Below are 14,832 nucleotides of genomic sequence, written 5' to 3' on the forward strand. Positions count from 1 at the left end.
ATCAACAAAGATGGGATGCTTGGGATCAGTCTTCAAGCCTTAAGACTACGGCCATTGTAGTCCTGGCCACTTTCCCTTCTCAGCTTGGTTCCTTTTGGTTCTCCTTTTCTGTATTGCAGAGTACATCCTAGGAGCAGATGAAGATCGCTTTACTTGTAACAGATCTTTCTAAAAAGCAAAACTCTAGCAATTGGCCTGTCACAATCTTCAGTATTGACACTGCCAGGAAACCTGTTGAAGAAGTTAAAATTTCGTACACCCACTCCACCTGAAACTGGTGAAAATCCAAGAGAAAGTTATCAAAGCATATGTTGTGAAATATAGGAAAGTTGAGTGGCAGCTACAGGTATTATGCTGACCTGTGCTATCAAAGTCTCTCCAGGTTATTCTTGCATGCAGTTGGAGATCCCATGGCTACCACCAGCCATAAACCTTGGGAACATGCCGAGGTGCCTGCATTTCATGTGTGCTTTTTACTTTGACACAAGGTCAACTTTCTTTATTAAAAAATTAATTTATTATTAGATAGAGACAGTGAGAAATTGAGAGGGAAGGGGGAGGTAGAGAAGGAGAGGGAAAAAAAATGGATGATATTGTGTCCTTTGGGACAAACTGGATGGAATTGAAGAAGATGATGAAGCAAGTAAAGGAGGTGAAGGACAACATACAGGGAAACTTTAATTTGACAGCAGGTGCAACAAGCAATTAAAGAATGATAGATTTGGGGACCAGGGTATATAGCATAATGGTTATGCAAAGAGACTTTCATGCCTAAGGCTCTAAAGTCTCAGATTCAATCCCCTGCCCTACCATAAACCAGAGTTGAGCAATGCTCTGGTAAAAAAAAAAAAATGATTAGGGCAGGGGTAGATAACATAATGGTTATGCAAACAGACTCTCATGCCCAAAGTCCCAGGTTCAACCCCCTGCACCACCGTAAGCCAGAGCTGAGCAGTGCTCTGGTTAAAAAAAAAATTAATTAAATCTTTTTTTAAAAAATTAGACTTCCGGCTACTTTATTCCGCTTCCGGCTTGACACCACTGTCTTTGCTGAGGGTCACATTGAGCTGTGAAGCACATCAGGACTCTCTTTAGTCAGCACCATGGCAAATGACCAAGATCAAAATCAAGAACTACAAGACTGCCCCATTTGACAGCCATTTCCCCAACCAGAACCAAATCAAGAACTGCTGGTATCCCCCTTCCTCCTCGATTTCTGGTTGTCTCTATCCAATAAATAAATAAAGATAATAAAATTTAAAAAAAAAGAACGGCTAGTAGAACTACTTGGATTTCCATTGCTGTGAGAAGGCAATGACAGTTAAAGGGGGTGATGTCTCTGTGTGCCAGTGGTACCAGCGTGCATGCATGTCCCTCTGCCCCATATCCTGGGTATCCAACTGGGATGACCAACGAGCAGAAGGCACATTCCCGGGGAAGATCTCAACTTGCTCTACTCAACCTATCTTGACCTCTGTCCTTTTCCCAGGTGGTGAAGGGGAATCTGGGCACATGGCAATCCCCATCCTGGGATCCTGAACAACAGCTCACCTAGTAAATACTTGTTGAAAAAAAGAAAAAGAAAAAAGAAAGGGAAAAAATAGCTTTGGGAGTACAGGAAAATAAAAAAAAAATCAGTATTTAGAATCCTTGTTCAAAATGTAAGATGTACTGGAGAAAGGGAAATCAGATAGAGTAGCCCAGTAGTTCAAGCACAAAATGATGAGAACCAGAGTGAGCTGTTAGAATGATGAGAATCAGGTGGGGGCAGATAGCATAATGAGAATCATATAAAGGTTGAAAATTTTCAAAGAAAACAATGGGATTTACTGGCATTGCATGGAAGAGTTTACTTGTGGTATAGCTTCAGAGGTATTGACACAGATACAACCAGGTGTCTTGTCAGAGTCAAATGAGCCCAAAGGAGCTATCCTAAAATAGAAGCGCAAAAATTTCAGAACAGATCTTTTGCTTATAATTGAAACTTCTGTTTGTTTACTTGAAATAGAAAAAAAAAGTTTTGGGGCCAGGAGATGGCGCACGTGGTTGAGTGCAAGGTACAATGCAAAAGAAACTGGGTTAGAGCCTCTGGTCCCCACTTAGAGTGTTGCAGGTGTCTCTATCTCTCTTTCTCTCTATCATCCCCTTCCCTCTTTATTTCGGGCTGTCTCTGTCTAATAAATAAATAAAGATAATTTTTTTAATGTTTTAAATAGTTTTTTGTTTGTTTTTGCCTGAGCACTGCTCAGCTATTGTTTATGGTAGTGTGGGGGGATTGAACCTGGAACTTTAGAGCCTCAGGCATGAGAGTCTCTTTGCATAACCATTATCCTATGTACCCCCCCACCCAAGGATTTAGTTTATAAGTTATATATTTTTTAAAGAATTTATTTATTTATTTATTTATTTATTTCTGAGAAAGATAGGAGGAGAGAGAGAGAGAGAAAGAACCAAGACATCACTCTGGTACCTATGCTGCTCGGGATTGAACTGGGACCACCTCATGCCTGAGAGTCCAATGTTTGACTCACTGAGCCACCTCCCAGACCACAATAAGATATGTATCTATGTGTGTGTGTGTGTACATATATATATATTTATTTGTTTGTTTGTTTGTTTATTTTAACCAGAGAACTGCTTAACCCTGGATTATGGTGGTACAAGGGATTAAAACTGAGGTTTTGGAGCCTGGGCATGAGAGTCTCTTTGCATAACCATTATGCATTATTCCCACCCTTTACTTTTATTTTTTTAAATGAAGACAGAAGTTGAGAGGGAAGGGGCAGATAAAGGAGAGAGGGGCTGAGGTGAAAACAGAATGGTTATGCAGAAAGACTTTCATTCTTGAAGCTCTGAGGTCCTAGGTTCAACCCCAACACCATCATAAGCCAGAGCTAAGTAGTGTACTGGTCTTTCTCTCTCTCTCTTTTTTTTTTTAATATTTATTTATTTATTCCCTGTTGTTGAGCTAGATGTTGTTGTGTGCGGGCCGCGGAGAAGAGAGAGGGGGTCCGGAGCGAAGAGGAAACACAAATCTTTATTTGCGCTGGCACCTCAGAGTTGGGTGCTAGAGAAGCAGGTTGGGCCACGTGGAGGTAGCGAAAATGGCCGCCTCACGCAGTAAACTTTCCTGCGTCTAAACACCGGAGTGAAGCACTGGCAAGAGAGAGAGGTACGGAAAACGAAGGGTTTTTATAGGAGTAGCTTTCACGAGAATGGGAAGGGGGAGGAGTAACCATAGCACTCCAGGATAGGATGATAAGTCTCGTGAGAATGGGAGGGGGGAGGAGTAACCAAAGCACTCCGGATATCGCGGGGATATAGACAATGCCCTGAGGGCATAACATGGCGGGACAGGCACTCCGAGAATGTCCCAACTCTCGCGGGAACTAGCAGTAGCCTGAGGAGACAACATGGCAGATGTGACTGCATTGGCATAATTTCCCAGCATCCTCTGCTACCAAAAGGTTACTGCGTGAGGCAGCCATTTTCGCTACCTCCACGTGGCCCAACCTGCTTCTCTAGCACCCAACTCTGAGGGGCCAGGGCAAATAAAGATTTGTGTTTCCTCTTCGCTCTGGACCCCCTCTCTCTTCTCCGCGGCCCGCGCACAACAACATCTGGCTCAACAACATCTGGCGCTCAACGTGTCCCGCACTCACGCCCAGCCTGAGGTCCAGAAAGGCCGCCCAGACACAGGTAAGTGGCATCCACCCGCCTCTGTGGCCCCGCGTTTCCCTCCACCATGGGAATTTTTTCGTTTTATGAGGAGGTGTCCCAGTTATTATCTCCTTCTGCCCTGGGACAGATTTGCGCTCTCACAGACAGTTTAATTTTCGCTACCCCTTGGATTTTTATAACTGTGGTTGCCACTTACAAGATATGTACAACATGGTCTGCCATGAGGATAAGTGACCTTGAGGCTGAGATACGAGAGTTAAAGCACATGTGCTTAAGACTCAGATGCCCTCAGCGATCAGCAGATAGACCCAGAACTTCCGTTCCCACAGACACGTACAAGTGTTCAGAAGCTCCTCTTCCGACCCCGCCGCCTGCCACCCAGGGTTCAGCTTCTCCTGAGATACAAGAGTTAAGAGATATGTGCTTACAACCTAAACGCCCTAAGCGATTTGCAGTCAGCACCCAAATTTCTGTCCCTGCAGACACATGCTCAGTTCCTTCTGTGCCAGACACATGTTCAGTTCCTTCTGCTTCTCTGGCCCCGCCCCCTGATTCCCCTGAGGCTTCCAGTTCTCTAACCCCTCCTCCTACCTCCCCAGTTTTGGCTTCCCCTGAGGCTTCTGCTTCTCTGACCCCACCCTCTGCTGATATGTCATCATTAAGAGACCTAGTGGCTGAGGTACGGGAGTTAAAGGCAGCATTTAAGGACTTTAAACCATGTGCAGTCCACCCCAAGAGCTCCGTCCCCGTAGATATGTGTGCAGTTTCCCCTGCAGCCACTACAGCAGTTTCCACAGCACCTTCCACTTCTGTAGGTCCCTCTCCCGCACCATCGGACCAAATCCACACCTTCCCGGTAAACGTGGCCCCTTCTAAACAAAACCCACAGCCGTGGCAGCCATACTCCTCTAAAGTTCTCGGAGCACTCAGAACCACGGTCAGGGAGGATGGTATGCACGCTCCATGGACCAAGTCCGTTTTAAGGAGTTTTTACCACCATCTTAACACGCGCCAAGATTGGAAAGATCTGGCTCGTGCTGCACTCCCAGACCCCCTCTACCTACAGTGGAAGGCATGCTTCCGCGATGAGTGCTCTAGACAGTGGCAGGAAAATAGTAACAAACAGGTAGAATGGGATTCTGATGCTTTGTTTGGAGAGGGAGCGTATGAATCTGGAGCTCAGCAGGCAGAAGCCAGGTTTCCAACCGGTTATTTTGAACAGGTACGCATCTGTGCAACACAAGCATGGGAAAGGATGACCCCACCCAATGTAGATTCGTCAGTTCCCATTAACTCTCTTTGCCAAGGCACTGATGAATCATTAGCGAGCTTCATCTCAAGGGTGAAGACAAGTTTAGAGAGAAAGGTTTATAATCCTGATGTCCGCTCACTACTCCTGCGCTCTATTGTCTGGGAAGGCATGATACCACAATTCCGTCAGGCATGCCTTAATCTTAAATACCTACACCCAGATAATTGGATTTTAGTGACACAGGAACTTGTATCAGGCAATTATGGGGCATCCGCTACGACACAGGTTTATGCAGTTACCCCACGTAATCAAAATGGGGCCTGCTTTCAATGCGGTCACCAAGGACATTGGCGTAACCAATGTCCTGATAAGCTGCGACCACGCCTCCAGTCAGGGAAACCCCGCCTCCAGTCAGAGCAACCCCGCTTTCAGTCAGGGAGCCAGAGGCCACGTATTGTTTGTCCAAGATGTCGTAAAGGGTTTCATTGGAAGAGAGATTGTTGGTCCAAATTTCATAAAGATGGCACGCCCCTGAATGGTACAAATTCGGGGCCTGAGATTTTGTGGACCATTCCTGTTTTAGAACGAGGTCACCCTTCTATGACAGTAACGATTGGCAATATTCCTTTTAAATTTTTGATTGACACGGGGGCAGCAAAGACAATTTTAAGGCAAGAAGAGATTCCCCAAGATTGGGAACTCATCCCTGGACCCTGTTTACATGGAGTAGGAGGGGTGACCCAATCATTTCGCACACAAGATTCGCTCATATGGGAAGACCCAGAAGGTCCCCCTCCTCTCCGGTAAACCTTCTAATCTTCAACTCCACCCCCACAGTAGTAGGGGCATTGTGGCAAGACCATGGGGTTCTTGAGTGTCTTCACATGCCAGTAGGAGGAACTCCAAGACTCCTCACTGAGATAGACATGTTAGCATTCATGTTTCGCCAAGGAAGAAATAGGTCTGTGCAGGTCTTAGGGAAAGAACCGGATTTAATTATTCTGCCCTTTTCTCTCACAGATACAGAGTGGCTTATATGCCATCATTCCCGCTTTGCCATAAGCTTCGTGGGGTTTCCAGGACAAAAAGATAACCATTTTCCTTCTAATAAATTGATAGGTTCTTTACCTCTTTTGCCTCTACTAGCACCTAAAGTTTTCTCTCGAGATCCCATTATTTTGCTCCTACAGTCTTCACTGATGGTGGAAAAAAGGGAGCTGCTACCCTTATATATTATCCAGACAAACAATCTCCTAAACCTCTCTTTACTGAGCTTCCTGAGAATTCCCCTCAGTACAAAGAACTTTATGCTGCTTTCTTTGCATTAAAAGCTGTACCAGAATCCTTCAACCTTTTTTCTGACAGTGTGTATACTGTTAACTTACTTCCATGGCTTGCTCGTTCCTATGTGAAAATTGATGACAACCCACTTTCCCCTCTCTTGATTCAAATCGCCTCTATGCTCTCTTCTCGAACCCAACCACTATATATTCAGCACCTTCATTCCCACAGCCCTCTTCCTGGTTCCCTGTCGGAAGGTAATGCTGCAGCTGACCGCCTTGCCTCCACAGGAGCTCTCCTAGTCTCTGTCTCTGATCCTGCTGACTTTCATTCCCTAACCCATGTTAATCTTAAAGGCCTTTGAGCTCAATTTCCTGATGTACCGTTACCACAATTAAAACATATCCTACCTACATGCTCTTCCTATGCAAGTCTCATAAAAACACCTGCTATTCAGACTCTTGATGTTAACCCTCGAGGCTTAAAAGCTAATGCTATTTGGCAAATTGATGTCACCCACATACCAAACTTTGGCAAACAAAAATATGTGTTTGTCTCAATTGATACCTTTTCTAAATTTATGTGGGCAGCAGCTCAGACAGGACAAAGCTCTAAAAAGCTGATAAGCCATATGCTCTCCTGTTTTGCTGTGATGGGCTTACCTCTTCAAGTGAAAACTGACCGTGGAACAGCATTTACCAGCAAACAATTTAAAGATTTTTGTTCCCTATGGAACATTACTCATACCACAGGCATTCCCTATAATCCACAGGGACAAGGCATTGTTGAGAGGGCCCATCAAACCCTTAAGGCTCAATTAAATAAAGATAAAGGAGAAATGTACCCCCCCCAATATCCAGCTAGCAAAAGCCTTAACTACGTTAAATCTCTTTAATATTTACAATAGCTCGGACTTACCTCCTATTATTCTTCACTGGCAAACACCATCTACTCTCCCATCTATTAAGGTCAAATGGAGAGACCCACTCGATAAAATTTGGAAAGGGCCTGACCCTCTATTGACCATGGGAAGAGGTTTTGCATGCATTTTCCCTCATAATTACTCTAAACCTGTCTGGGTTCCTGCCCGCCATGTCCGACAATACCCTCATGATGGCACTGTTATCCCTGAAGAACAAGAAATACAAGAGGACTAGATGCAGGATACATCCCAGGATCCATAATATGACATGGCAGAACCTACAAAAGTTGGTTCACAGAGCCCTCTCTCCTACCCCTTCCCTGAATGTCTTATATTATGACTGGCCAGTTGTGTTTTGTGAGTGAGTGTGTTGAATGACCAAAAATTTTTGTATGACCCATCTGCTCAGAGTACTCTAAATGTTAAAACCATCGTCACTAACATGTGTTAACTCTCTAAGTAACCTGAGCCTGCTTATAGTCCAAAGTCAATTATAGTAAACCTCTAACTTGTTACAAGTTTTATTTTTTGTCACAAGTAAGTGATTACAGCTATCAAGCCTTCATATGAGAATTCATCTGTTCATATGGTAAGGTATTAAACTGTAAGAAGTTCCTCCATATCCAACCTATGTGAATTAACAACATTCACATATTCTTGTAAACTTAACTGGGGTATCTTGTCTTGCCACCATAAGCCATGCCTTTGTCAGCCAACAATTTAAAGATGTTTTCCTTTATAATATCACCCATGCCACAGACATTCTTTACTACCCCCAAAGACAAATGGCTGTTCCCCTAGACATCACATACACTGACTGCTTCCCTTAGACTTAAGATATGATCCTACCTCTTCATACCAATAGATATATTCCCCCTTCCTTACCTGTCTACCCTTAGTTGTAGGACCCTAGTTTGTTTTACTTCTTCTGCTCACAATAGGTCCTATAATTTTTTTAAACATTCTAATTAATTTATTAATGAGAAAGAGAGAAGGAGAAAGAAAGAACCAGATATCTTTCTGGTACACATGCAGCCAGGGATCGAACTTGGGATCTCACACTCGAGAGTCTAACGCCTTGTCCACTGGGACACCTCCCAGACCATGGTCCTATAATTCTTAACAAGCTCATGGCCTTTTTGCGGCAACAGATTGATGCCATAAAGATGCAACCTATACAAACTCACTATCATAGGCTGGACATGGCAGAATATTGAGTTGCTGTGGAGGATTTGCCCCCCTCCATCAGAACGTCCACCATGTAGAGAGCTGGCTAGTCAATGATGGGTAAGAGGAAACTAGCGCTATCCAGTCAACCTAAGACAGGGCACCTGGTACTACTGGGCAAAAATGACCAGGTGTTCCAATGACAGGTAAGACGGAAGGCTGATCCCCAACCTAAGACAGGCACAGTCCACCCTGCCACAAAACAAAGTCCACCAAACACCAAAACATGATATAAGACAGGGGACATGTGGGGAGCCACATGTGCCCTCAAGGTTGCTATTGGCATGGCCATAGAGTTTATTTATTTATTTTTTTAAATTTATTTCTTTATTGGGGAATTAATGTTTTACATTCAACAGTAAATACAATAGTTTGTACATGCATAACATTCCCCAGATTCCCATTTAACAATACAACCCCCACTATGTCATTCATCATCTTTCATGGACCTGTATTCTCCCCACCCACACCCACCCACCCCAGAGTCTTTTACTTTGGTGTAATACTCCAATTCCATTTCAGGTTCGACTTGTGTTTTCTTTTCTAATCTTGTTTTTCAACTTTGGCCTGAGAGTGAGATCATCCCATATTCATCCTTCTGTTTCTGACTTATTTCACTCAACATGATTTTTTCAAGGTCCATCCAAGATCGGCTGAAAACGGTGAAGTCACCATTTTTTTATAGCTGAGTAGTATTCCATTGTGTATATATACCACAACTTGCTCAGCCACTCATCTGTTGTTGGACACCTAGGTTGCTTCCAGGTTTTGGCTATTACAAATTGTGCTGCCAAGAACATATGTGTACACAGGTCTTTTTGGATGGATGTGTTGGGTTCCTTAGTATATATCCCCAGGAGGGGAATTGCAGGGTCATAGGGTAGGTCCATTTCTAGCCTTCTGAGAGTTCTCCAGACTGTTCTCCACAGAGGTTGGACCAATTGACATTCCCACCAGCAGTGCAGGAGGGTTCCTTTGACCCCACACCCTCTCCAGCATTTGCTGCTGTTACCTTTTCTGATGTATGACATTCTCACAGGAGTGAAGTGATATCTCATTGTTGTCTTGATTTGCATTTCTCTGACAATCAGAGACTTGGAGCATTTTTTCATGTGTTTTTCGGCTTTTTGGATCTCTTCTGTGGTGAATATTCTGTCCATGTCTTCTCACCGTTTTTGGATGGGGTTATTTGTTGTCTTGTTGTTGAGTCTGGCAAGCTCTTTATATATGTTGGTTATTAAACTCTTATCTGATGTATGGCATGTAAAGATCTTCTCCCATTCTGTGAGGGGTCTCTTGGTTTGGGTAGTTGTTTCTTTTGCTGTGAAGAAGCTTTTTAATTTGATGTAGTCCCATAGGTTTATACTTGCCTTAGTCTTCCTTGTAATTGGATTCGTTTCATTGAAGATGTCTTTAAAATTTATGCGGAAAAAAGTTCTTCCAATATTTTCCTCTAAGTATCTGATAGTTTCTGGTCTAACATCCAAGTCCTTGATCCACTTGGAATTTACTTTTGTATTTGGTGAAATACAGTGATTCAGTTTCATTCTTCTGCATGTTTCAACCCATTGTTTCCAACACCATTTGCTGAAGAGACTGTGCTTTCCCCATGTATTAGTCTGGGCCCCTTTGTCAAAGATTAGATGTCCATACGTGTGGGGCCTCATTTCTGGGCTCTCAATTCTATTCCACTGGTCAGTGTGTCTGTTCATGTTCCAGTACCAAGCAGTTTTGATGACAATGGCCCTATAATACAGTTTGAGATCTGGGAGTGTGATGCCTCTGGTTCTGTTCTTTTTTCTCAAGATTGTTTTGGCAATTCTAGGTCTTTTCTGGTTCCAGATAAACATTTGTAGCATTTTTTCTATTCTCCTAAAAAATGTGCTTGGGATCTTGATGGGGATAGCATTAAATTTGTAGATGGCTCTGGGTAATATATTCATTTTAATGATGTTAATTCTTCCAACTCATGAACATGGAATATCTTTCCACTTCTTTGTGTCTTTTTCAATTTCTTTGAGTAGTGACTCATAATTTTCAGTATACAAGTCTTTCACTTCTTTGGTTAGGTTTACTCCTAGATATTTTATTGTTTTTGTTGCTATAGAAAAAGGAACTGATTTCTGGATTTCAATTTCTTCTAACTTAGTGTTTGCATAGAGGAATGCCACTGACTTTTGAATGTTAATTTTATAGCCTGACACATTACTGTATTGCCTGATGATTTCCAAAAGCTTCTTGCTGGATTCCTTAGGTTTTTCCATGTATACTATCATGTCATCTGCAAATAAGGAGAGTTTGACTTCTTCTCTTCCAATCTGTATGCCTTTAATTCCTTGCTCCTGCCTGATTGCTATGGCAAGAATTTCCAACACTATGTTGAATAGTAATGGTGATAGTGGGCAGCCCTGTCTCGTACCTGATCTGAGTGGAAATGCTTCCAGTTTTTCACCATTGAGTATGATGTTGGCTGTAGGTTTGCTATATATAGACTCCACTATCTTGAGGAATTTTCCATCTCTTCCCATTTTTTGTAGTGTTTTGATCATAAAGGGATGTTGTATTTTGTCAAAGGCTTTCTCTGCTTTCTCTTTTTACTGCGTGAGGCAGCCATTTTCGCTACCTCCATCCACGTGGCCCAACCTGCTTCTCTAGCACCCAACTCTGAGGTGCCAGCGCAAATAAAGATTTGTGTTTCCTCTTCGCTCCGGACCCCCTCTCTCTTCTCCGCAGCCCGCGCACAACAACATCTGGCTCAACAACAATTCCCTTTTGTTGCCCTTGTTGTTTTACTGTTGTAGTTATTGTTGTTATTGTTATTGATGTCATCATTGTTGGATAGGACATAGAGAAATGGAGAAAGGAGGGGAAGACAGAGGGGGGAGAGAAAGACACACCTGCAGACCTGCTTCACTGCCTGTGAAGCGACTCCCCTGCAGGTGGGAGCTGGGTGCTAGAACTGGGATCCTTACTCCGGTCCTTGTGTTTTGAGCCAGGTGCACTTAACCCTCTGTGCTACCACCCGACTCCCGGTCTTTCCCTTTATACCTCTTTTTCTCTCATTAAAATGAAATTAAGGGAGTCCAACAGTGGCACAGTGGGTTAAGCGCACTTAGCGCAAAGCACAAGGACCTGGCGTAAGGATGCGGTTAGAGTCCCTGGTTCCCCACCTGCAGGGGAGTCGCTTCGCAAGCAGTGAAGCAGGTCTGCAGGTGTGTCTTTCTCTCCCGCCTCTGTCTTCCCCTCCTTTCTCCATTTCTCTATGTCCTATCCAACAACAAGGACACCAATAACCACAATAATGTTAAACAACAAGGGCAACAAAAGGGAAAATAAATAAATATTTAAAAAAATAAATTAAAATGTCAAGAGAGGCAGGGAGAGAAAAAGACACCTGCTCCGCTGCTTCACCACTGTATGTGGGGCCTGGGACTTGAGTCCTGCTCCTTGCTTATGACAATGTGTGTGCTTTAGGAGGTGTATGGAGGTATTACCTTGACAAAATGTTTTTAATAACTAAAGGACTTTGGGATGTGGAGATAGCATAGTGGTTATGCAAAAAGACTTTCAAGACCGAGGTTCTGAGCTCCCAGGTTCAATCCCCAGTACCACCATAAGTCAGAACTGAGCAGTGCTCTGGTATCTATCTGTCTCATTAAAAAATACTTAAATAGTGGTCCGGGAGGTAGCACAGTGATAAAGCTTTGGACTCTCAAGCATGAGATACTGAGTTCGATCCCTGGCAGCACATGTGCCAGAGTGATGTCTGTTTTTTTCTCTCTCCTCCTATCTTTCTCATTAATAAATAAATAAAATCTAAAAAAAAAAAAAACTTAAATAGGAGGTTGGGCAGTAGCGCAGTGGGTTAAACTCACCTGGCACAAACCCCAAGGACCGAGTAAGGATTCCAGTTCGAGCCCCCGGCTCCACACCTGCAGGCTAGTCGCTTCACAGGCGGTGAAGCAGGTCTGTAGGTGTCTATCTTTTTCTCTCCCCCTCTCTATCTTCCCCTCCTCTCTCCATTTCTCTCTGTCCTATCCAACAATGATGACATCAATAACAGCGATAATAATAACTACAACAATGATAAAACAACCAGGGTAACAAAAGGGAAAAAATGGCCTCCAGGAGCAGTGGAGTCATGGTGCAGGCACTGAACCCCAGCAATAATACCAGAAGCAAAAAAAAAAAAAAAAAAAAAACTTAAATAGGGGGCCGGGTAGTAGTGCAGCAGGTTAAGTGCACATGGCACAAAGCACAAGGACTGTGGCAGGGATCCCAGTTCAAGCCCCAGGCTCCCCACCTGCAGGTGGGTTGCTTCACAAGCGGTGAAGCAGGTCTGCAGGTCTCTTTCTCTCCCCCTCTCTGTCTTCTGCTTCTCTCTCCATTTCTCTCCGTTCTGTCCAACAACAATGACAGCAATAACAACAGCAACAACAATAAACAACAAGGGCAACAAAAGGCCCCACCAATAACTCTGAAGGAAAAAAAATAGCTAGGAGTATAGATCTACCTGCCAATGCCCATGTTCAGCGGGGAAGCAATTACAGAAGCCAGACCTTCCACCTTCTGCATCCCATGATGATCATGGGTCCATACTCCCAGAGGGATAAAGAATAGGAAAGCTATCAGGGGAAGGGATGGGATCCGGAGTTCTGGTGGTGGGACTTGTGTGGGATTGTACCCCTTTTTTCCTATGGTCTTGCCAATATTTCTATTTTATAAATAAAAATAATAATAATTAAATAGTAAAATATTAAAAAATAACTAAAAAGCTTTAAATAATGCCATCCCTTGCAGGAAACCGAATTGATCCTGTTTATCAGGTGATAAATGAGTTGAAAGTACACTCGGAGGCTGAACCGGCACAGGTCAATTTCTCCGGTCCGCTCTTGCCTCGTTCGGCTCTCCTCCGCAACCATGTCTGACAAACCCGATATGGCTGAGATTGAGAAATTCGATAAGTCAAAGTTGAAGAAGACAGAAACGCAAGAGAAAAACCCCCTGCCTCCAAAAGAAATGATTGAACAGGAGAAGCAAGCTGGTGAATCGTAATGAGGCAGGAGTCGCCAATATGCACACTGTACATTCCACAAGCATTGCCTTCTTATTTTACTTGTTTAACTTTGTAAGATGCAAAGAGGTTGGATCAAGTTTAAATGACTGTGCTGCCCCTTTTCACATCCAAGAACTACTGACAACGATGGCCTAGCCTGCCTCTCCCACCCCTTGGCTGGCAGGAAAGGGAAAGAACTTGCATGTTGGTGGAGGAGGAAGCTGGGTGGGAGACCACGAGAAATCTAGAGTCAAAATCCAGTTGGTCTAAGGTGGCCTGCAGGCTTATTAAATGCAGTTACATCAGAGTGCCATTTTTTTGTTCAATGATTTTAATTATTGGAATGCACAATTTTTTAAATATGCAAATAAAAAGTTTTAAAACCTGAAAAAAAATGAGTTGAAAGTAGTTATGCGCAGGCAGGGAAAGAGGTCCGTGTGTTAGCCCAAGTCAATTTCTACATATCAGCAAATCTTATTAGGAATGTCTGTCGTGGTCCAGGAGTTGATGCAGTGGTAAAGCTTTGGATTCTCAAGCATGACGATGAGGTCCCAAATTCAATCCCCAGCAGCACATGTGTCAAAGTGATGTCTGGTTCTTTCTCTCTCCTCCTTTCTTTGTCATAAATTAAAAAAAAAAAATTTTAAAAAGGAATGTCTGTCATCCTCTTTTCACTCTAAAGAATCAAGTTTAAAGAAATATAGTGTTGTCTTTTTACTGAAGCACATTTATGTCACTTGTTTTGGATATATATATATATATATAGTTATTATCAAGGTTTCACTGCTCCCAAGCTGACTTTTTCAGATAGAAAGACAGAGACAGACACATGCAGAGAGAGAGAAAGACACTACAGTGAAAGTTGTTCCATTGCATCGAGGCCAGTTTTTTTTTAAAATTTTTTATTTAAGAAAGGATTAATGAACAAAACCATAAGGTAGGAGGGGTACAACTCCACACAATTCCCACCACCCAATCTCCATAATCCACCCCCTTCCATGATAGCTTTCCCATTCTCTAGCCCTCTGGGAGCATGGACCCAGGGTCATTGAGGGTTGCAGAAGGTAGAAGGTCTGACTTCTGTAATTGCTTCCCCGCTGAACATGGGCGTTGACTGGTCGGTCCATACTCCCAGTCTGCCTCTCTCTTTCCCTAGTAAGGTGTGTCTCTGGGGAAGCTGAGCTACAGGACACATTGGTGGGGTCTTCAATCCAGGGAAGCCTGGCCAGCATCCTGGTGGCATCTGGAACCTGGTGATTGAAAAGAGAGTTAACATACGAAGCCAAACAAATTGTTGAGCAATCATGGATCCCAAGCTTGGAATAGTGAAGAGGAAGTGTTAGGGAGGTACTCACTGCAAACTCTAGTGTACTTCTGCTTTCAGGTATATATTTTGCAGTAGTTTATGGATAC

The 14,832-nt window shown here is 43.4% G+C and overlaps 1 protein-coding gene and 1 non-coding gene across 2 annotated transcripts; one reads left to right on the forward strand and one right to left on the reverse strand.

Moving 5' to 3' along the window:
* Positions 1-316: 316 nt before the first annotated feature.
* LOC132537378 (small nucleolar RNA SNORA44) lies at positions 317-447 on the reverse strand. Its single transcript, XR_009548818.1, has one exon. It is a non-coding gene; the product is annotated as a small nucleolar RNA SNORA44 (small nucleolar RNA).
* A 12,774-nt stretch (positions 448-13,221) lies between these two features.
* LOC103110732 (thymosin beta-4-like) lies at positions 13,222-13,814 on the forward strand. The gene has a single exon (XM_060186397.1). The coding sequence runs from the start codon at positions 13,284-13,286 to the stop codon at positions 13,416-13,418; it is 135 nt and encodes a 44-aa protein (XP_060042380.1). The 5' UTR covers positions 13,222-13,283; the 3' UTR covers positions 13,419-13,814.
* Positions 13,815-14,832: the final 1,018 nt, after the last annotated feature.

The sequence above is a fragment of the Erinaceus europaeus genome, chromosome 2, assembly GCF_950295315.1.
Source record: "Erinaceus europaeus chromosome 2, mEriEur2.1, whole genome shotgun sequence".
NCBI lineage: Eukaryota > Metazoa > Chordata > Mammalia > Eulipotyphla > Erinaceidae > Erinaceus > Erinaceus europaeus.

What these genes read in the sequence shown, in the direction of transcription:
- LOC103110732 (XM_060186397.1), top strand. Translation starts at nt 13,284, where the DNA reads ATGTCTGACAAACCCGATATGGCTGAGATTGAGAAATTCGATAAGTCA.